This window comes from Macrobrachium rosenbergii, chromosome 59 (genome assembly GCF_040412425.1).
Source record: "Macrobrachium rosenbergii isolate ZJJX-2024 chromosome 59, ASM4041242v1, whole genome shotgun sequence".
NCBI lineage: Eukaryota > Metazoa > Arthropoda > Malacostraca > Decapoda > Palaemonidae > Macrobrachium > Macrobrachium rosenbergii.
In genome coordinates, this window is record NC_089799.1 from 25,404,910 (window position 1) to 25,429,995 (window position 25,086).

The 25,086-nt window shown below is 38.2% G+C and overlaps 2 protein-coding genes across 2 annotated transcripts; both read left to right on the plus strand.

Moving 5' to 3' along the window:
* Positions 1-9,331: 9,331 nt before the first annotated feature.
* Positions 9,332-17,235, plus strand: LOC136837655 (shematrin-like protein 1). Its single transcript, XM_067102530.1, has 2 exons — positions 9,332-9,511; positions 16,380-17,235. Exons 1-2 carry the CDS (start codon positions 9,332-9,334, stop codon positions 17,121-17,123), a joined length of 924 nt encoding a protein of 307 aa, XP_066958631.1. The 3' UTR covers positions 17,124-17,235.
* A 3,335-nt stretch (positions 17,236-20,570) lies between these two features.
* Positions 20,571-21,967, plus strand: LOC136837496 (shematrin-like protein 1). Its single transcript, XM_067102299.1, has 2 exons — positions 20,571-20,582; positions 20,984-21,967. The coding sequence occupies exons 1-2, from the start codon at positions 20,571-20,573 to the stop codon at positions 21,827-21,829; spliced, it is 858 nt and encodes a 285-aa protein (XP_066958400.1). The 3' UTR covers positions 21,830-21,967.
* Positions 21,968-25,086: the final 3,119 nt, after the last annotated feature.

Sequence of the window (25,086 nt, forward strand, 5' to 3'; positions counted from 1 at the left end):
TTCCAATACGTTGGCGAGGGTGCGGTCATTTTTGCTCTAGTGCAATATCTAATCCCCCACAGGTGCATGTGTGTATATAGGCCGAAGGAAACCCACGCCCTTCCTGGTAAATTTCTTAGTAATGACAGAACTAGGTTCTTGTGGATGTGTCTTCGTGACAAACACACTTTCAGAGATTTCTCCTCCTACGCTGCTTGAGGACATATTTGGTGTTCAGATAGAAAAATTATTCCAAATGCCTGGTAAAGCAAAAACTACAAATTTAATTCGCAAATATGAACATACATTAGGATATACTTGGTGTTCAGATAGAAAAAAGCTATTCCAAAAGTTTGGTATATCAAAACACTACGAATTTCATTCAGAAATATGAACATGCAGTACGTTAGAAAATATTTGGTATTCAGATAGAAAAATGATTCCAAAATTTTGGTAAAGCAAAATGTTACGAAATTCATTCTCAAATATGAACATACAAACTCTTAGCCGCGGCCCATGAAACTCAGCCACGGTCTGGTGGTGGCCTATGTTGTTGGTACCTATAGCGCTGCCAGAAGTACGAAAATGGTTGACTTTAACCTTAAGTAAAATCAAAACTACCGAGGCTAGAGGGCTGCAATTTGGTATGTTTGATGACTGGATGATTTCTGGCCTCAGTATTTTTAAGATCTGAGGGCGGACGGACAGACAAAGCCGGCACAATAGTTTTCTTTTACAGAAAACCGAAACTATGTATACCCCTTAGGGGGGTAGTGCCGTCGATACACCTCATGTGGTGCACTGTAGGCGTTACTTAAGGGTCTTTGCAGCGTGCCTTCGGCCCCTAGCTGCAGTCCCTTTCGTTCCTTTTACTGTAACTACTTTCATATTCTCTATCTTCTATCTTACTTTCCACCCACTCTTAACAACTGATTCATAGTGCAACTACAAGGTTTCCCTTCTGTTACACCTTTCCGAACTTTTAATGTCAATTTCCATTTCAGTGCTGAATGACCTCATAGGTCCCAGCGCTTGGCCTTTGGCCTAAGTTCTATATTCTATTCAATTCGAAACTATTTATAGATGGTCGAAGACTGAGCAATCTCGTTAATTTATTGAGATCTTAAAGCAGTCAGGAAATTGGTAGTTTATTATTGTCTTCGTCAATTCGAGTGAAGAGGCTTGAACAAGACAGAGAAATTAATCTTTCTTCCTCATTGCGCTCTACGCGTTCTGGAACGAAGACGAATGAGGTATCAGGAAAGAATGGGAGGGCATAAAATGGGAGAGTATCTAATTAACGAAGCAAACATGCAGGTTGTAAGATAAACATGAGCAGGCACAAAATGTCCGGTAAGCATTCTTTGATGACTAAAAGGACTCGGAATTTTCTGAAAAAATAATTGAGTAATAAAAGGACGATGGAAGACTGCCAAACAAAAGAGGACTGAGCAACGAATTTTTTACCAATGGGGAGTTGAAATTGTTGTACAGAATATTAGGTTTCTCTCTCTCTCTCTCTCTCTCTCTCTCTCTCTCTCTCTCACTATCGACCTATTTACCTATCACCGCATATTATCCATATACCACTAACAAACGCATAAACCGAGTCTGATAACCACAATGACCAAATTTAAGCAAAATTTCCGAGCGCTGTCACTTATGTCGTTTTGCAAAATCGCGGCGCAGGTATCTGTCAGTCAGAGCAGATGATGTTCTCACGATCCATCTGCGATCTTGACATTTTCCTGCTCTTTACATGCGACCTTGAATGAGCGAAGACTCTTTTTTTCATAATTCCGAGGAAAGGCGCAGTTATTTTCATGAGTCACGACTCGCGCGTGATTGGCAACATTTCCCTTTCTGTTTGGCGTAAACATTCGACGGAGAGAGAGAGAGAGAGAGAGAGAGAGAGAGAGAGAGAGAGAGAGAGAGAAAGGAATTAAACGGTTGTGCTGTTCGCTCCGAAGAGTAGAAAAAAGGAAGGAACGAAAAGCGTAAATATTCGACCGCATGGATAGGAAGGAAAAAACCAAATGGAAAATAAATCTATATTTAAAAACCCATTTGATTTTTTATCGACATTTCCCAATGTTGTTGGTAGAAATTATACACGTAAATAATGGCAAAAAAATAAAAAGCCCCTGCAATAAACACCCTTTACCCACTCTGTGTCGATCATCAAAGGTCATAGAAACTGTAATGATAAAATGCTGCAGCATAAATCATTGTGTCTGTCTGTCTGTCTGATTCTCATGATTGACGTTATGTTGTCTGTTGTAAGTTGTGTACTCGAGAGAGCGATGACGTCAGCATCTTTTTTTTTTTTGACAGTTCTAGCAGTTTGGGAACTGCTGAAGAACACGATCACCTACTTTATTAGCGTTGATTTTACAGTGAACTGTAATACTTTGATTTTAGTTGTGCCTAATGTTTTTGTTTTTCTTTTAATGCGATGTGAAGATTTAGCCTTAAATTTAATCAAGAAATATATCTATGGGGCTCCTGCAGTAAAAGAAATATACTGATACTGAATTTATCTCTTTCTATAATACTTAAAATTGTCATCAGGGTGATTGATTGATTGATTTGTGGGTATTAAAACTGGCGTCACAACAGCCATCAGGAGGAGTGCTTAGATTAATATACAGGCGTTATAGAATACGAGGTTCTTCCATAACCTTCAGAATCTATAACGTAAGCAATCAGGCAGTGAATAAAAATATCCTCAAAACAAGAAAAAAAATGTACCAAGGCTTAAAAGGAATTCAACTATTCGCCACCAAACCAACTTCATGCACTCGAATAATCTCTTAACGTACGTTCCAAGATTCTGGATACTTAACCACGGAAACGACGCCTAACTTAAACAACCACAAGGCCTCAAGCAACGCTACTGGAGACCTCTGCGCCCTTGCGGTAAAAGTCGGCACAGAAATAGCATAGGCGTAAACGGTCTGTGGGAAGGAAAATATTCAAAAGAAAAAATGTAAAGGAAATCTTTGCAATGATCAATTGCAGAGGCGTGCACATGCTCTTCGAGGCCATAACAGACTCCATAACCATTCAGTCGTAATATTTATTTTATTGTCTCGTGAGCCATATCTATAGGTGTGGACTTCCTGTTTCGTTAGTGGTTGATGAAGTATAAGAACAATGCGTATCATTTATGGATGAGTCAACAAGGAAACTGAATGCGTATTGTCATGTTTCATTGATATCAGGAAATACATTTGGCGTGGTTTTACAAACCCTCCCCATACACATAAAAATGCAACATGCACACACACACGCACGCACACATATATATTTATGTATATATATATATATATATATATATATATATATATATATATATATATATATATATATATATATATATATATACATATATATATATGGTTTTACAATTCCCCTAATATATTTTCATATATGTTACCGAAGGAATTTTAAGTTGATAATAAGTCCACCGTCCCGTGGGACAACCAGCGACGGACGAGGAAAATGCACACTAACCAGTCGGCCACAAGAGGTAATAAGTGAATACCATCTCCCATCAACCCACCCGTCGAACTCAGGTGTTTGCGTTTGGGAGCGATATCACCACCTCTGCCATGTTGACCGTGTATTTGTCGCACGTATATATACTATTTATCACATCACCGTGATTCATATAATCGAAAGCTATATAATTCACTCTATATAATATATTTTCATATATATTTTAAGTTGATAATATCCATCCCGTGGGATCGAACCAGCGACGGACGAGGAATCAGGACTACAGTGACACACTAACCAGTCGGCCACAAGAGAGGTAATAAGTGAATACCATCTCCCATCAACCCACCCGTCGAACTCAGGTGTTTTGCGTTTGGAGCGATATCCACCACCTCTGCCATGTTGACCGTGTGGTCGCGTTTGTCGCACGTAGCCATATATGACTATTTATCACATCACCGTGATTCATATACAATCACTACAAACGTCCTAATATCAATTCACTCTACCTCGAAATATATTTTCAGGAACGATAATAAGTCCATATATATATACAGAGGTGGTGATATCGCTCCAAACGGATGGGTTGATGGTATTCACTTATTCACCTGTTGAGTGTGTCCTGATTCCTCGTCCGTCGCTGGTTCGAAAGGATGAACTTATTATCAACTTAACATATATGAAAATATATTACTTCCGAGGAACCCAATTGATATTAAAGGACGTTTGTAGAATATGAATCACGGTGATGTGATAAATAGTCATAAACAAACGACTACACGGTCAACATGGCAGAGGTGGGTGGATATCGCCTCCAAACGCAAAACACCTGAGTTCGACGGGTGGGTTGATGGGAGATGGTATTCACTTATTACTCTCTTGTGGCCGACTGGTTAGTGTGTCACTGTAGTCCTGATTCCTCGTCCGTCGCTGGTTCGATCCCATGGGACGGTGGACTTTTATCAACTTAAAATTCCCTTCGGTAACATATATGAAAATATATTACCCGAGGTAGAGTGAATATTAAAGGACGTTTGTAGCTTTCTGATTGTATATGAATCACGGTGATGTGATAAATAGTCATAATAAGAACATGGCAGAGGTGGGTGGATATCGCCCTCCAAACGAGTTCGACGGGTGGGTTGATGGGAGATGGTATTCACTTATTACCTCTCTTGTGGCCGACTGGTTAGTGTGTCACTGTAGTCCTGATTCCTCGTCCGTCGCTGGTTCGATCCACGGGACGGTGGACTTATTATCAACTAAAAATTCCCCTTCGGTAACATATATGAAAATATATTACTTCCAAGGTAGAGTGAATTGGATATTAAAGGACGTTTGTAGCTTTCTGATTGTATATGAATCACGGTGATGTGATAAATAGTCATAATATGGCTGATTTGGTCAACATGGCAGAGGTGGGTGGATATCGTCTCCAAACGCAAAACACCTGAGTTCGACGGGTGGGTTGATGGGAGATGGTATTCACTTATTACCTCTCTTGTGGCCGACTGGTTAGTGTGTCACTGTAGTCCTGATTCCTCGTCCGTCGCTGGTTCGATCCCACGGGACGGTGGACTTATTATCAACTTAAAATTCCCCTTCGGTAACATATATGAAAATATATTACTTCCGAGGTAGAGTGAATTGATATTAAAGGACGTTTGTAGCTTTCTGATTGTATGAATCACGGTGATGTGATAAATAGTCATAATATGGCTACGTGTGCGACAAACGCACTACACGGTCAACATGGCAGAGGTGGGTGGATATCGTCTCCAAACGCAAAAACACCTGAGTTCGACGGGTGGGTTGATGGGAGATGGTATTCACTTATTACCTCTCTTGTGGCCGACTGGTTAGTGTGTCACTGTAGTCCTGATTCCTCGTCCGTCGCTGGTTCGATCCCACGGGACGGTGGACTTATTATCAACTTAAAAATTCCCCTTCGTAACATATATGAAAATATATTACTTCCGAGGTAGAGTGAATTGATATTAAAGGACGTTTGTAGCTTTCTGATTGTATATGAATCACGGTGATGTGATAAATAGTCATATATATATATATATATATATATATATATATATATATATATATATATATATATATATATATATATATATATATATACACCTAATGTGTATCGAATTAAAGTGCCACTGTTAACAGAAGGAACGGGAAGATAGAGGCTGTTGAGAATGGTGTTTTCGAACGATGAACGAAAGATTAAGAAATCTGAGAATGCGTCAAAGTGGTGAAAAAATCGGCGTAGGTGAGATATTCCATATGAATGATTTGATTTAGAGAGTGAAAAGAGTGCAGAGAGAGAAGAGATTAAGAGCAGGATAGATGAGGAGGATGGGTGCAAGCACGAAGGGGCAAGGGATTACTTGCCCCTGAAATCCTGGAAAAATTTATATATATATATATATATATATATATATATATATATATATATATATATATATTTATATATATATATATATTTATATATATATATATATATATATATATATATATATATATATATATATATATATATATATACTATAATGGAAAAAATCTATGGAAACATACCCAATGAGGAGAGAGAGAGGGAGAGAGAGAGAGAGAGAGAGAGAGAGAGAGAGAGAGGTGATCCTATACCAGTAAGAACTATTGCCTTCTGGGAATCCTGAGAGAGAGAGAGAGAGAGAGAGAGAGAGAGAGAGAGAGAGAGAGAGAGAGAGAGAGAATTATTCTGTATGAACTCATTAATTCTGTTCGTAATACATCTTATTAAACATTAACATTTGAACAATGAAATTTGTCTTTTTATCATTACAATCTTTGCACTATCGTATTTTGAAATTTCATTTTGCTTTGCTATAAAGTTAGCTGCGTCTTCAGGCAAAGATCAGTATCATCTTTAGTAATCAAATCCCAGAAGAAGCAGCGTACTTCATGATGCCTTGGCGAGTACCTATCGAGGATTTAACTAACTCAGATTCATTAAATCTGTTGGAAGAAAAACGCCAAAATCTTGCTCGGAGCATTTTGAGACGCTCTCCAAAAGACGCTAAAACAGCAAGAAGATTTGAATCCTTCCGTTGACTGGGCAGGAAGCTGTCCTCCCTAAGAATCCGCGTGACGGCGGAATTCGAAGAGGAGATCCTGATGCTTCGCCGGAACTTCGACCCCTTGAACAAGGAACTGTAGCAGATTGCTCCCTTCCTAATGATGGCGGAAGATCCCTTAGCAAATCTGCATCCCCAATGAAAGCGTCTCAATAAAGAGGAAGTAAGGACAAAGTCTATCGATGAGCTAGCAGACATAATAGAAAGTCTGTGGAAAGACTTAACGCAAGTAGAAAGTGTAGTGGAAAGACTGGCTGATGTAAGAAAATTCAAGGACGAGAGGAGAATCTAATGATTCAAAGCTCAAATGCAGTAGCTCAAGCAGAGCGTTTGAGAAGAAGGATGCTGATCAAGAAAAAGAATCTCGATGGAAACATCAGAGTTATCTGTCGAGTGGGACCAGTTCTTCTAAATGATAAGAAGATGGGAAAAAGCGAGGTGAATCCAGCGCGATGAAGTTCCTGGCTGGCGATAAGATCGAAGTCACCCTCTGCCACAGAGGGGGGAACAAGACGGACAGCTTCTTCTTTGCCGAGTCTCTCGACTGCCTTTTCAAGGGGTACAATTTATGTTTTTTCCCTGTACAGACAGACTGGATCTGGTAAGACCTTCACACTAGTAGGCGGCCAAGGTGTTGCTGACGCAGGGCTGTTGTCCAGAATGACCAAGTTGCTTTATGGATATCCAAGTCCATAAAGCAATTCCTGGAAGGACGAGAGAAATGCCATTCGCGCATGCGCTGAACTCCAAAGTCTCTAGGAACAATCTCCAAGATGCTTCAAATCATCTTGAAGCCTTCAGAGAGAACAAGTGTCATATTTGAAAAGCTGGGTAAGAGAAAGCAAAGAGTATGGTGAAGGGACTTGGATATCAATGGAGATTATTTAAAGGGAGAAGATAAAGAAGCTAAAACAGAACATCCTGAAGAGAACTGCACCAAGCCAACAGAGATGGAAATTCAGAAGATGAACAAGAGAGCAAGAAGAAGAAGAAGGCCCTCCTCTAAGGACAAAGGTGAGGCCCAAAAGCCTCAAAGGTTCGCTAGTCTCTTGAGGGCAGCCTTGAAGGGAAGGGTCCGACCCAGAGGCTGCTTCCTCGGAGGAAGGCAGGTATTCCGGCCAGGCTGGGGAAGCGGGCCTGGAGAGGGCCTGAAAACTTCAAGGATGAGGCCCAAAAGCCCTCAAAGCTCACCAGTCTCTTGAGAGCAGCCTTGAAGGGAAGGGTCCGACCCAGAGGCTTCTTCCTCGGAGGAAGGCAGGTATCCTGCCAGGCTGGGGAAGCGGGCCTGGAGAGGGCCAAAGAACTTCAAGGATGAGGCCCAAAAGCCTCCAAGGCTCACCAGTCTCTTGAGGGCAGTCTTGAAGGGAAGGGTCCAACCCAGAGGCTGCTTCCTCGGAGGAAGGCAGGTGTCCTGCCAGGCTGGGAAAGCGGGCATGGAGAGGGCTCCAGAACTTTAAGGATGAGGCCCAAAAGCCTCAAAGGCTCGCCAGTCTCTTGAGGGCAGCCTTGAAGGGAAGGGTCCGACCCAGAGGCTGCTTCCTCGGAGGAAGGCAGGTATCCTGCCAGGCTGGGGAAGCGGACCTGGAGAGGGCCTGAAAACTTCAAGGATGAGGCCCAAAAGGCCCCAAGGCTCGCCAGTCTCTTGAGGGCAGTCTTGAAGGGAAGGGTCCAACCCAGAGGCTGCTTCCTCGGAGGAAGGCAGGTGTCCTGCCAGGCTGGGGAAGCGGGCCTGGAGAGGGCCCAAGAACTTCAAGGACGAGGCCCAAAAGCCTCAAAGGCTCACCAGTCTCTTGAGGGCAGCCTTGAAGGGAAGGGTCCGACCCAGAGGCTGCTTCCTCGGAGGGAGGCAGGTATCCTGCCAGGCTGGGGAAGCGGACCTGGAGAGGGCCAAAGAACTTCAAGGATGAGGCCCAAAAGGCCCCAAGGCTCGCCAGTCTCTTGAGGGTAGTCTTGAAGGGAAGGGTCCAACCCAGAGGCTGCTTCCTCGGAGGAAGGCAGGTGTCCTGCCAGGCTGGGGAAGCGGGCCTGGAGAGGGCCCAGAACTTCAAGGATGAGGCCCAAAAGCCCCAAAGGCTCGCCAGTCTCTTGAGGGCAGCCTTGAAGGGAAGGGTCCGACCCAGAGGCTGCTTCCTCGGAGGAAGGCAGGCATCCTGCCAGGCTGGGGAAGCGGACCTGGAGAGGGCCTGAAAACTTCAAGGATGAGGCCCAAAAGGCCCCAAGGCTCGCCAGTCTCTTGAGGGCAGCCTTGAAGGGAAGGGTCCGACCCAGAGGCTTCTTCCTCGGAGGAAGGCAGGTATCCTGCCAGGCTGGGGAAACGGGCCTGGAGAGGGTCCAAGAACTTCAAGGATGAGGCCAAAAAGCCCCAAATGCTCGCCAGTCTCTTAAGGGCATCCATGAAGGGAAGGGTCCGACCCAGAGGCTGCTTCAGAGGAAGGCAGGTATCCTGCCAGGCTGGGGAAGAGGGCCTGGAGAGGGCACAAGCACCTCAAGGATAAGGCCCAAAGCCCCCAAGGCTCGCCAGTCTCTTGAGGGCAGCCTTGAAGGGAAGGGTCCGACCCAGAGGCTGCTTCCTCAGAGAAGGCAGGTATCCTGCCAGCTGGGTAAACATGCATGGTGAGGACCCAAGAACTTCAAGGATAAGGCCCTAAAGCGCAAAGGGCTCGCCAGCCTCTTGAGGGCAGCCTTGAAGGGAAAGGTCCGACCCAGAGGCTGCTTCCTCAGAGAAGGTAGACATGCTGCCAGGCTGGGGAAGTGGGCCAGGTGAGAGCCCCAAGGATGAGGGCCAAAGGCTCCTTAGGGATGCCAATTCTTTGAGGGCACCCTTGAGGGGGAGTGTCCTCTCCAGAGGAGGAAGGCATGATTCCTTGGAAGATCTGATAAGAGAGTCATTGCAGCTTGATTACCCCTTAATAGTATGATCTTTATTACTTTATTTCTGCTTTCCAGATGATTAAAATATTTTTTTATTTTTGTATTGTACTCTGCATCACTTAGTTTGTATCATAATTCTCCCATGCCAAGAATTCATTTAGGTTAAAGTGTATTTCGTATTATTGCCATCAGTCTCTGTGTAGCACTTTGTGCTGGTTCATTGCCCCAACCTAGAGAACTTGAGAAATTTGTTCTTCTCAGAGTTCATCGATAAAGAGGGTAATTATCATCCTTTTATCAATTTCTTCGAAATTATATGCTTTTTATTCCTTTGAGGCCACATTATTTATTAATGGCGATGATGACCATAGGTATTGCAACGTTGATTTGTATGAGGTCAATGAAACACCCGAAGAGAAGTCCTTAAGACGAAGGATCCAGTTCACGCCAGGCAGCCGCGTTTAAATACGGAATTCTTCAACCGCCCTTCTACACCGTGCACTGTAGCGCGCGCCCCTCGCTAGTATAAATGCTTTATTCATTAAAGAAATGCAGGCGCTGATACTGTTTTTAGAATTAACCTGCTAGTCCAAAGGGTCAAAAGTGTTTGTCTGCTTGATACCGGAAACTATCCATGTATGTATTAAGATTTGAACCCCCGTGGAAAATATGTTGCAGGCACCCATGTATAGGAGAAGGAGTGCTGGCGAAACAGGTGAATGGCGTGAGTCTAATGGGGTTCGACACAATACTGATGATGATCTGCTAATGTTGCAAGTTTTCCGAGCGGTGGCTTATCCCCAATGATTGTGGATGTGAACTTTAATTCTCGTTTGTTAATGTAATCGAATATGGTCTCTGTCAAAACCCCAGAATTCCGAAGGAGAGCACTTATATAAGGTTAGTATTAAGCTGAGAAACTTTTTTTTTTTAATTGAAAATTCGAGTTTAATCATTTACTCTACTTCACAAATATATATGTCTTCCACAGACTCGTCTGTCGAAGACAGAAATTTTGCTAAAGCTGGAATAAGCCATCCTAAGAAAGTGGATAATGTTAGATGTTTTTCCTTTTGATCGCGATGTAAGGAATCTGCTCCTGCAATACAACAAAACACCGTAAATGCAACCCTACGTTAAACTCCTACCTCGCATTTTCCAAAATACTTCAGTCTCCACCTGACAAATATAAAAGAATGAAGATCTTTACCTACATGATAACATCGGTCCCACATGAGAAATAAACATCTTACATCAGTTTGTTTACATTATAGATTTTACTGGACGTATCCTCGCTATGGTTGCGTAACTGCAAGTGTTTTTCTCCACATATGATATTGGCTATTCATATTCAATAGCGGCACGCAAATACAATTGCTACAACGAAAATTCCGTTATATTTAAGTAGGTTTGTTGCCTGTGACCAAACTTGTCGTATATCTAATTTTTTCCTCAACCAATTCACAATGAAACAAATCTTATTATTTATTGAAAACGGATCTATTTGGGCTGTGGTAAATATTTATCTTTAAAAAACATATGTACTAAACATAATAAGCAAAAATAAGGTCTTATCTCTCTTAGCAGCGCAGTGAATTTAATGTTAAAAAAATTATCAAAATATCGCAATACCAATAAATGAGTCAATGGAATGGTCTTATGTATACAAACACATACACGCGTACACACGCATACGCACAGGAACAAGCACATACACATATATAAACATGTATATATATACATGTAAATAATTTATATATCTACAGTATATGTATATGCATATGTATATATATATATAATATATATATATATATATATATATATATATATATATATATATATATATATATATATATATATATATATTGATACTGAGTTCAGAAGTTTAAAAAGAAGAAGTACTTCTGCCTTTGCTTTAGATGCAGAGATAAACAGCCGACTTTGGCTTCAGTCCTATCAAGAGAGATAGAAGTTTATGTCGACTCTGCTGTACTGTACATGTTCCTGTCAAATCCAGGTTTTGTACCTGAAATCGATAATATCGACTCCACTAATAATATCGAATACCCAATATAATATATACAGTATGTATATATATACATACATATATATATATATATATATATATATATATATATATATATATATATATATATATATATATATATATATATATATATATATATATATATAATATAACACATATATATGTGTATATATGTATGTCCTCATGGTATATCTTTTTCATTAGTACAGCTATTATAGAATATCAAAGCAGTTCATCCATTTTTATTTTGCTATTTTCTTATAATTCTGCAATGTTTCCTTCCTCCCTGACTTTCTATAATTTTCTCTTCCCTGTGAGAAATGCGACAAGGTTTTAGAACCGATTAGTTTTTATTATAGTGTGTGAATGGAAAAGTAGTTTATAAAAAAAGACCTGAGCAATCAGTGCAAAAACACCGACTCTAACATAGCAAATAGGCCAAGTTGATGATTCAGACTTTTCAAGGATCAGTCTTCTCTCTCTCTCTCTCTCTCTCTCTCTCTCTCTCTCTCTCTCTCTCTCTCTCTCTCTCTCTCTCTCTCTCTCATTCTTATCCGCCGCATCTAAGACTGAAGAACTGGCTGATGTAGTCATTATGAAGATTATTTTTTTCTTCATTACCTTTGGACTGGTTATCAAATTTATCTTCATTATTGTTCGAGTTGATTTGTTTTTTTGCTCCGCAATAGTTATTATTTTTCTGTTCTTTCAAGCACTGTTATTCACTCGATATTTAAATGTTTTAGAACCGAAGGTATGGTGTGATCAGATTTATTTTGAATTCTATTCTGGGGTTCATGTTTGCTTTTTGAGATGGCAAGAGAATAAGAAGCAACTTCAACCTCGACTCATTATTACGGATAATTTGTTTATATTGAATTGAACTGATTATAGAATTTAGGCGAATGGCCAAGCACTGAGACCTATGAGGTCATTAAGTGCTGAAACGGAAATTGACAGTAAAAGGTTTGAAAGGTGTAACAGAAGGAAAACCTCGTAGTTGCACTATCAATAAAATCTTAGAGAGGGTGGAAAGTAAGATGGAAGAAAGAGAATATGAAAGGAGGTGCAGTAAAAGGAACGAAAGGGGTTGCAGCTAGGGGCCGAGGGGACGCTGCAAAGAACCTTAAATAATGCCTACAGTGCACCACATGAGATGCACTGACGGCGCTACCCCCCTACGGGGCATTTGTTTATATCAGAACTCCTATACTGATATACAATAGTGTTAGAATATGGTACCATGGTTTGCGTGATACTGAAGACGTCGTTGTAGAATATCAGGGGCTGCTTTGGCTTGTTATCTATGCGTCACCTACTACGAGGCGCTAGCACTAAACACCGTATGGTAAATGCAAAGTAGAAGTCTGCACGAAGATATCGTTTATTAATATACTTTGTCGACCACACAATATAGAAATGAGTGTATATAATATACTTTGATTCCCGAGGGGCTAGTACTATTGATCCCCGAGGGGCTAGTACTAAACACGGCGTCCCAAAGAGCTTCCGCCATGTTTAGTACTAGCACCTCGGAGTAGGTGACGCGTAGATAAAAGCCAAAGTAGCACCGAATATTATTGTGGTAGTGTGACTGACTAGAAAGGTTCAGGAAGCCACATATCCTACTGATCATGAGAGCTTAGGCACTATGTTGATGCTTTAATCATTCTGTGTGCGAATGACGTCAGGCTAAGGGGACTATAGACTCTAATTGCCAAATTTCTTAGGAGTCAGGGGTCACAAAGTGTGACCAATCAAACAAGTAATTTTTTTAAATACATTTATTTGATTTTTGAAAGCAAGGCATTTCAGAGTACGCTGTGATGGTTCCACGCCAGTCCTCATTGGTGACAGCCGCGGTTGTGAATTTTTCCAGTTTTAGTTTCTGTAAAAGAAAACTATTGTGCAGCTTTGACTGTCTGTCCGCACTTTTTTCTGTCTGCACTTTTTCTGTCCGCCCTCAGATCTTTAAAGCTACTGAGGCTAGAGGGCTGCAAATTAGCATGTTGATCATCCACCCTCCAATCATCAAATATACCAAATAGCAGCCCTCTAACCTCAGTAGTTTTTATTTTATTTAAGGTTAAAGTTAGCCATAATCATGCATCTGGCAACGATATAGGACATGCCACCACCGGGCCGTGGTTAAACCGAGACCACCGAAAGATAGATCCATTTTTAGTGATTTAATTATACGCTGTACAGAAAACTCGATTGCGCTGAAGAAACTTAGGTGCATTTTTTACTTGTTTCCTATTATCCCCACAAAAAAAAAAACCCGAGTTTTATAAGGAAAAATTTGCCAGACTATCATTTCATGTTTTTCCTCGTGTTAAAACCATATTAAAAAGTTTATCCATCTTTTCACCTTTGATAATCTTTCAACATCGTCATCGTTTCTCTACACAATACACTATATATATATATATATATATATACATATATATATATATATATATATATATATATATATATATATATATATATATATATATATATATATATATATATATATATATATATATATATATATACATATACACAATGTAACCTCTCTGTAAATCACACTCATATACCTATGGTGAATACGAATATGTCCGAAGTGGGGATATATGAATAATAACTAGGGTTAGCCTATGAAAATATACACTAACTTACGAAATGGGACAGAATCCAAAGAAATAAAAATTATCCATATAATTTTTTTTAAAACAATCTCATTTTAAACACAAAATAATCATGTTAAATGGCACATTAACAGGAAAAATTTCATTCACGAAATCCGTCCCAATAGCCTAGCCAACGAAAACTACGTTTTCATTACTAAGTCACTAACATCAAGCATAATACATCCAAAGTTACGTTTTGTATGTAATGTTTGTACAGAAATTGCAGTCTACTTACAAGTGTAACAATAAAATGCAAGCGCAACAACCAGATTACCTGTAATTTTCAGTGGAAGTTCCCTAAGTGTAATGTTACCGGCCTTTATGTTCACTGGACCTCCGTGCTCTTTTTCCGTTTTCTATGCTTTCTATCTCTTTATGTACAGTATAGCCTATTCATTATTCAGTTACGTAATTAGCTGTGATGTTTGCATAAGATATGTTGTCTATGTACACGTGTAACGAGAAAATGAAAACAACGACCAGATTAATTGGAGTGTTCAGTGGAAGTACCGAAGTGCAACGTTACTGCACTTCACGTTCAGCTGGATTTTCATTTTTGCAATTGCTATGTATTCTATTTTCAACGTACAGTAGATTATATAAAGAAAACAATCATACAAGTAGCTAATTCTATGTACCATACTGTACAAAATATACCCTTAAATAATAACTGAACAACAATAAAAACTAAATAAATGTACCAATAAGTTTGTAAAGCAAAGGACCGTAAGCGAATTCGCCAACACCCACACCTCAGGCACCTGACAACGCCTCTCAACCCTCCCCCACACACAACCCACACTTCTCAACAGTCAGCCGAATGTCAACAATGACAATCCCATTCAACCAATCAGCATTAATACAATGCTCAACTCGTTCACCTGGCTGAGCAGAAGTATCTTTCCTTATGGCCCCATCAAGACATTTTGAACTTCGCTCCCACATCCATCTGTACATCTGAACTTCTGTTTATACTTATGACATCAGGTGATAATAAAAGTATATATACACTTTCTTACCAAGAATATCACTGCCTTCCCTCTGATATTTCATATGGTTTACGAAAGAATATCAGCTAGTGGTTTATTCTATTGAATTAGTACTTAGCAAAGTAGCAGAGATTGGTAAGGATGCAGGCAGCTGATATATGGGTTTACATAAATTTTACTGTCTTTTTAAGAATGACTCATTTGTCATAAATCCTATATAAAGAAAAAGAGAGTCAGTGAAAGACAAGAGATTGAAAGATTACCGGTATAAAAAAAAACACGTTTTGTTTCGCTGAAAGTGTGAATTCCACATAATAATAATAATAATAATAATAATAATAATAATAATAATAATAATAATAATAATAACAATAATAATAATAATAGGTTATTATTTGTAATAGTTAGTGTTCATTATAAGAAATAAATGTTTCCCTTAGACATTAATAATAAATAAAAAAATCCATTACCAGAAATTGACCTTTCCTCTCATTTCAAAAAGCATTAATGTATTTAAACTTTAGAAAACAGCTGTAACATAGATATTACAATTTCCTAAGCAACACAACTTTATACGACCAGCGAAAACCCACCTTCAGCAATAAAGCTAAATTTAAGTTTCAAGGAAGCTTAAACGTCCTGAACAGTCAGCTGAAAGATATCTGATCTTAGCCTCCTAAGGATTCCGTACCATATTTTCCTCAATGTCACGACCACAAACGGAGAAACTTTCTTGGCTGTCGAGTATAAAAGATCGCAGGAAGGGTTTTGCAGCACACACTCGCCCAGCAGTGGCCAAAGACAACATCAGCAAGCAACAATGAAGTTTCTGGTTGGTATAGCCTAACCGCAGTGTTCGTTAACCATAATAGTTTAGCCAAACTTTATGTGAATTACTATTCATTAGCTTCTTCTAACAAACGAAATTGCATTTGGTCAACTGGAATATGTCTATAGTGGTTTGCATTACTGTATTATTCAGGGTATCTCTTACGTAATAATTGGTATCATATATTACAGTTTTCCCTCTCTCTCTCTCTCTCTCTCTCTCTCTCGATTTACTTATTTATACTATTTAAATGCAGCAAAAATTTACGACTGTATATTGTGTTTGTTATAAGCGTTGTTCCAAAATGTCTTCTTAAATAGCTAGAATTTATTCTTTTAGGAATCCAGTATAAATTATTACATTATTTTTCAGGTGTTTGCACTCTTAGTGGCTTTTGCTTGCGCTTCTGAAATAGAGAAGCGAGAGGCGGAGCCAAGTTATAGAGGATATGGCCACGTAAGCTACCATCATCGTCCTTCCTATGGATATGGCTATTCTAATCACTATCATAAGCGATCTGCTGATCCTGAGCCTGAGGCTGAACCTTCCTATGGCTATGGGCACTCTTATGGGTACCGTCCAGTCTCCTATGGCTACTCTCACCGTTATCACAAGAGGTCTGCTGATCCTGAACCTGAGGCTGAACCTTCCTATGGCTACGGCCAATCTTATGGGTATCGCCCAGTCACCTACGGCTACTCTCACCGCTATCACAAGAGGTCTGCTGATCCTGAACCCGAAGCTGAACCTTCCTATGGCTACGGCCACTCTTATGGGTATCGCCCAGTCACCTATGGCTACTCTCACCGCTATCACAAGAGGTCTGCTGATCCTGAACCCGAAGCTGAACCTTCCTATGGCTACGGCCAATCTTATGGGTATCGCCCAGTCACCTATGGCTACTCTCACCGCTATCACAAGAGGTCTGCTGATCCTGAGCCCGAAGCTGAACCTTCCTATGGATACGGCCAATCTTATGGGTATCGCCCAGTCACCTATGGCTACTCTCACCGCTATCACAAGAGGTCTGCTGAGCCTGAACCTGAAGCTGAACCTTCCTATGGCTACGGCCACTCACATAGTTACCCCAGCTACCGCCCAGTAATTTACGGATAAGGACATCATCAGCTAAAGGTCTGCTGATCCAGAGCCAGCAGCAGGACCTTCTCCCAGTTATAGTTTTGGACATACCACTACTTATTCTCATCTACTCTACCATTGCCCATACTATAACTAATAGCCAAAGAGGAGGACAGATGTCTATAGCTAGCAATAGATTTTTATTTGTTGTTAGTTCTTGAATTATCTGTAACTTCGACGAAATAATACAGTATTAATACTACGTAAATCATTTTCATTGCAGTGCTTCTTTTCACCTAATCACCTAACAGACAGAATGTACAGAAGTTTTTGAGCAAGTTCTAGCTATCCCATAAACCCTAGAAAAGGCTATCAGAGGTTATTATCAACCATAATCACGAGGGAAGTGCCAGACCAAATAAACAAATGAGTTTGCACTTAGAGAAGTCATAGAAATCCCCCCATAAAATGCATTAAGTTATAAGGAGAGAGAAAACAATGAAGAATTCTCTGAAAGTTATCACTGTAGACGAAAAATTCCTTTTCAAACAGGAAATCAAGTTACTACTTTGTCTAGTGATGCCAACCACTTGTTTTTGTTTTGTTATTTTCCGCCATGTCTGCTATATCTAAAAGCTGTGATGGGGAAGACCGAAAATTTGTAGAAAGCACCTTTTAAAAATTAAATAAAACAATATATCAAAACATCAGCTGTTGCAAATGCACACCGTTCATGTGTGTGTCCAGTAATAATTACCAAAAAATAATTAATCACGAAAGTTTAGATACGACTATTAAAAGGATAAATAATAATTATAGAAAAATCTTTGATCTATATTCTAATCTATGATAGCTCTTTATCAGTATTGTTTCCCATATACTATATATATATAAACATATATATATATATATATATATATATATATATATATATATATATATATATATATATATATATATATATATACGTATGTATATACTTGAGTTATATCAAATACTTTTGCCAGTGTATCTCACATTTTTTCTTCGTGTTAAAACCAGATAAAAACGCGTTCATCTTTTCACCTATGGTATCCTCCAATATCTTTAACGATTTTCTACACCATATGTATGTATGTAAGTACAAAGGTACACACACACACACACACACACACACACACACACACATATATATATATATATATATATATATATATATATATATATATATATATATATATATATATATATATATATACATACGTATATATATATCCCTTCTATTATCCTCACCAGTATAAGTAAGGGATGCAAAAACGTCCAAAAAGCAGACAGCGATAGTCACTTGTTTAGCCTAGCCTATGCCTCCTGTAGTCTACCAGAAAATCCTAATGAAATCCTGGCTACCCTATTAAAAATGTACCAACTTGAAAAAATTTATACGTAAACCAAAGAAGCAAGAATTGTCCATGGTATCTGCTGATCATAACTGCATACTAAACAGAAACATAAGACAAAAAATCCTGCAATTAACAAGCAAATGTGACGTTCATCACCACTCTAGACACCTCAAATTACGTATTCATGATCAAGTAACTAAGTGACGTCAAGCACAAGACATTCAGAGGTTTGTATTGTTTGTAACGTTTGTATAATAAATGCTGTCTATGCACGACTGAAACAAGAAAAAAAAAAACAATAACAAAGTTACCTGTAATTCTCAACGGAAGTACTTAAGAGCAATGCTATTATGCTTTACGTTCAGGAGACCTCTCTGCATTCTTTTTTCTTTATTTACTGTGTACTCTTTAAATATACAGCAGTCAATTCAGCTTTAGCTTGCATAATTAGCTGATTATATCCACGTACTATACCTGAAAACTAAATAGATATGCCAATAGCAGTTCGCAAAGCAAAAGCCCCTGAGCGAAATTCCCTCCACCCACATCAAACGACCTGACCACCCCTCTCACCCCTCAACCTCTCTCATAAACAAACAGCCTACTGTAATGTCAATAAAGACATTCCGATTGAACCAATGAGCATAAGTGCAATGCTCAGCTCGTTCACCTGGCAGAGCAGAAGCATTTTTTTATGGCCCCAGCAAGACATTTTGATCTTCGCTCGCACATCCATCTGCTTTTATTTACACTTATGCCATTTGGTGTTAATGAAAGTACATAAACACCTTCTTAAAGAGTATGTTACTGCCTTCCCTCTAATATTTCACATGGTTCACGAAAGAATGTCAGCTAGTGCTTTATTCAGCTGAATTAGAACTCAGTAAAGTAGCAGAGAGCGTTTAACATAATTGTAACTGACTTTGTAAGTATGACTCATTCTTCATAAATCCTGCATAAAGTTGAAGACATTAATTTGAAAGATTACATGTATGAAAAAACACATCCTTTGTTTCGCTGAAAGTGTGAATTCCAGATTATACAGAATAATAATAATAATAATAATAATAATAATAATAATAATAATAATAATAATAATAATAATAATAGAAACAACTATATTTTTACTTATAGATAAAATTATGTACATTTGTGTAATAAAGATCCACAATTATATAGACAACTCTGTTACACTGTAAAAGACATAGTAATAAAGTTTACTATATAATTGTTTATTTTCATTAAAAAAAAAATAGTTTTTTCACGAGAATGTGAATTTCATAGCCATTGTGTACGTTGGTGAGATAAAATATTCTATCGTCTTTTTTTCCTCTTGAAAACCCACTATCGTCCTTTTACTATATACTGATTTAGTAGGAAATCTCCTGCGAAATTTTCATTGAAAAATAAGAATTTTTTACAAACATCTTCTAATGAGTTATATTGTTTTTATATTCTATATTACTGTAGTAGTCGTTATTTTTTTTATTGTTGCTGCTGTTACAGTTATCGTCATTTTTACTAAAAATTTAGTAAAATAATACTATCTATATGTTTCTTGCCAGTCATTAATTTCATAAAACACTCACATTAATGAAATGGCTATTGCTTGTAATAGTTAATCTTCATTATATGAAATAAATGTTTCACTTAGACATTATTATTAAATTTTAAAAACCCATTACCAGAAAGTGCCGTTTCCTCTTATTTGAAATAAACACTAATGTATTTAGCAAAATCTAAATGGTTTTTCTTTCATGGCTCCATCGTCAGGATAACTAATCGTAACATATTCATTTGAGCTTTAGGAAACAGCTGTAGCATAGATATTAGAATTTCCTAAGCAACACAACCTTATGCCAACACCGAAAAACCACCTTCAACAATAAAGCTAAATTTAAGTTTCAAGGACGCTGAAACGTCCTGAACAGTCAGCTGAAAGATATCTGATCTTAGCCTCCTAAGGAATCTGTACCATATTTTCCTCAATGTCACGACCACAAACGGAGAAACTTTCTTGGCTGTCGAGTATAAAAGATCGCAGGAAGGGTTTTGCAGCACACACTCGCCCAGCAGTGGCCAAAGACAACATCAGCAAGCAACAATGAAGTTTCTGGTTGGTATAGCCTAACCGTAATGTTCATTAACCGTAATAGTTTAGCCAAACTTTATGTGAATTACTATTCATTAGCTTCCTCTAACAGCCGAAATCTGCATTTGGTCAACTGGAATATGCCTTCAGTGGTTTGCATTACTGTATACTATTTAGGTTATCTCTTTACAGTAATAATCGGCCGTATATATTGCAATTCTCTCTCTCTCTCTCTCTCTCTCTCTCTCTCTCTCTCTCTCTCTCTCTCTCTCTCTCTCTCGATTTACATATTTACACTATTTAAATGCAGCAAAAATTTAAGACTGTATGTTGTGTTTGTCAATTGTGTTGTTCCAAGATGTCTCCTTAAACTGCTAGAATTTAATCTTTATGGATCCAGTATAAAATATTACATTATTTTTCAGGTGTTTGCACTCTTAGTGGCTTTTGCTTGCGCTTCTGAAATCGAGAAGCGAGAGGCGGAGCCAAGTTATGGAGGATATGGCCACGTAAGCTACCATCATCGTCCTTCCTATGGATATGGCTATTCTAATCACTATCATAAGCGATCTGCTGATCCTGAGCCTGAGGCTGAACCTTCCTATGGCTATGGTAACTCCTATGGGTATCGCCCAGTCACCTATGGCTACTCTCACCGCTATCACAAGAGGTCAGCTGATCCTGAACCTGAGGCTGAACCTTCTTATGGCTATGGCCACTCTTATGGGTATCGCCCAGTCACCTATGGCTACTCTCACCGCTATCACAAGAGGTCTGCTGATCCTGAACCCGAAGCTGAACCTTCTTATGGCTACGGCAACTCTTATGGGTATCGCCCAGTCACCTATGGCTACTCTCACCGCTATCACAAGAGGTCTGCTGATCCTGAACCCGAAGCTGAACCTTCCTATGTCTACGGCAACTCTTATGGGTATCGCCCAGTCACCTATGGCTACTCCCACCGCTATCACAAGAGGTCTGCTGATCCTGAACCCGAAGCTGAACCTTCTTATGGCTACGGAAACTCTTATGGGTATCGCCCAGTCACCTATGGCTACTCCCACCGCTATCACAAGAGGTCTGCTGATCCTGAACCCGAAGCTGAACCTTCCTATGTCTACGGCAACTCTTATGGGTATCGGCCAGTCACCTATGGCTACTCTCACCGTTATCACAAGAGGTCTGCTGATCCCGAACCCGAAGCTGAACCTTCTTATGGATATCGTCACTCGTACGGTTACCCCAGCTATCGCCCAGTAATTTACGGATAAGGACATCATCAACGTAAAAGGTCTGCTGATCCAGAGCCCACAGCAAGACCTTCTCCCAGTTATAGTTTCGGACATACCTCTACTTATTCTCGTCCACTCTACCGTTGCCATCCTATAACTAATAGCCAAAGAGGAGGATAGATGTCTATAGCTAGCAATAGGTTTTTATTTGTTGTTAGTTTTTGAATGTTCTATAACTTCAACGAAATAATAAAGCATTAATACTGCGTAAATCATTTTCGTTTCAGTGCTTCTCTTCACCTTTATCGTCGAAACTCATTACTATAAAACATTAAGAAATTTTACTTTAACAGACAGAATGTACAGAAGGTTTTAAGCAAGTTCTAGCTATACTATAACTCCTGGAAAAGGCTATCGGAGGCTATTATCAACCCTAATCACAAGGGAAGTGCTAAAAGAAAGCAAATAAATGAATTTTCATTCAGAGAAGTTATATAAATCCCTCATAAAATGCAAAAAGTTACAAGGATAGAGAAAACAACGAAGAATTCTCTGAAAGTTATCAATGTAGACTGAAAAAAGATAATGACACCAATTCCTTGGCAAACAGGAAATTTGTTTAACTTTGCTGTACATCAATTTACTACTTTTCCTGTTGGTGCCAACTACATGTTTTTGTTTTTTTCGCCACATCCGATATATCGAAAACCTATGGGCGACGTCATTAGGAAAACAGGGTTCTAAGGTGGGGGAAGACCGAAAATTTGTGGAAAGCACCCTATAAAAACTAAATAAAGAAATAGAAAAAAACATCAGCAGTTGCAAATGCACATCGTTCGTGTGTGTCCAGTAATAATCACCAAAAAATAATTAATCACGGCTATTACAAGGATAAATAATAACAACAGAAAAAACTCCGATCTATATTCTAGTCTATGATACCTGTTTATCAGTATTGTTTTCATTGTTTTCCATATACCTATATCGATATGTGTATATATATATATATATATATATATATATATATATATATATATATATATATATATATATATATATACAATGTATATACTCGAGTTATATTAAATACATTGGCGAATCTATCCCACATTTTTCTCCGTCTTAAAACCAAATAGAAAACGCATTCATCTTTTCACCTATGATAACCCAAAAATAACCTTAACGGTCCTCTACAAAATATGTATGTATGTAAGTACAAACAAACACATAAACATACACACACACACACACACACACACACACATATATATATATATATATATATATATATATATATATATATATATATATATATATATATATATATATATATATATATATATATATATATACATATACATATATATATATATTATATATATATATATATATATATATATATATATATATATATATATATATATATATATATATATATATATATATATCCCTTCTGTTATCCTAACAATATAAGTAAGGGATGCAAATACGTTCAAAAAGCAGGCAGCAATAGTCACTTGTTTAGCCTAGCCTATGCTTCCTGTAGCCTACAAGAGGATCCTAACGTAACCCTGGCTACCATATTAAGAATGCACCAACTAAAAAAAATTTATATATTAACCAAAGAAGCAAGAATTGTCCTTGGTATCTGCTGATCATAATTGCATACTAAACACACACATAAGACACAAATGTGACGTTCATCACAGGAATCTAGACACCTCAAATTATGTAGTCTTGATCAAGCAACTAACAGAAATCAAGCACAAAACATTCAGAGGTTTGTATTGTTTGTAACGTTTGTATAGTAAATGCTGTCTATGCACGAGTGAAACAAGAAAATGAGAAAATAATAACAAGATTACCTGTGGTGTGGCTGGTATTCCATCAGTGGGGGACTAAAAGTAAGATATACTATTCTCGAATGTATATATCCATGTGAATGAAGGAAAATAATAGCAATAGTATTTAGTAAACCTGTGTTTGAAATTATAGAGCTCAGTTTTCAATTAATATTCAATCTTACTATACGCAAATGCATCAAATACTATAAGGTTAAAATTTAGCTACAAAGGGAATTTCAACTCGGGGGGAGGGCGGCAGTGGGGGCCAAGCATCTGAATGGAGGGGGGGACCGGCCCCCGGCCCCCATAGCGGCGTTACTGACTACCCGTAATTGTCAATTGAACTAATTAAGCGCAAAACTTCTGTGTTTTACGTTCACCCACATCTAATGCACCTGAATACCCCTCTCAATACCCAACCCCCCCTCTTAAACAAACAGCCTAATGTTAATAAAGACATTCCCATTGAACCAATGAGCATAAGTACAATGCTCAGCTCGTTCACCTGGCTGAGCAGAAGAATTTTTTTTATGGCTCCAGCAAGACATTTTGATCTGCGCTCGCACGTCCATCTGCACGAGTGTGCTTTTATTTACACTTATGCCATTTGGTGTTAATGAAAGTACATAAAAACTTTCTTAAAGAGTATATTACTGCCTTCCCTCTGATATTTCACATGGTTTAAGAAAAAATGTCAGCTAGTGTTTTATTCAGCTGAATTAGAACTCAGTAAAGTAGCAGAGAGCCGTTTACATAATTATTACTGACTTTGTAAGTATGACTCATTTTTCACAAATCCTGTTTAAAGCTTAAGAAAGTCAGTCAGAGAAATGAACTTGAAAGATTACATGTATGAAAAAAACACATCCTTTGTCTCGTTCAAAGTGTGAATTCCAGATTATACAGAAAAATATAATAATAATAATAATAATAATAATAATAATAATAATAATAATAATAATAATAATAATAATAATAATAATAACATTTTTACTTGCAGATGATATTATGTATGTTTGATTAATAAAAGTCTACAGCTATATAGTAAACCGTATTACAGTGTAAAAGACATAGTAATAAAGTTTACTATATAATTGTAGATTTTCATTACACAAACGGTTTTTCACGAGAATGTGAATTTCTTAGCCATTATTTACTTTGGCGTGATAAGATACTGCGTCGTCTTTTGTTTCTTGAATTGCGTCCTCTTACTGTATACTGATTTACTAGGAAATCTCCTGCGGAATTTTCATTAAAAAATGAGAATTTTTATTATAATTTTCTCATTGGCTATATTGTTTTTATTTTTTTATATTATTGTAGTGGTCGCTATTTTTGTATTTATTTTGGCTACTGTTACAGTTATCGTTATTTTTACTAGAAATGTAATAATATATTGCTATCTGCTGTATATATTTATTGTCAGTCAATATTGTCACAAAACTCTCCTCT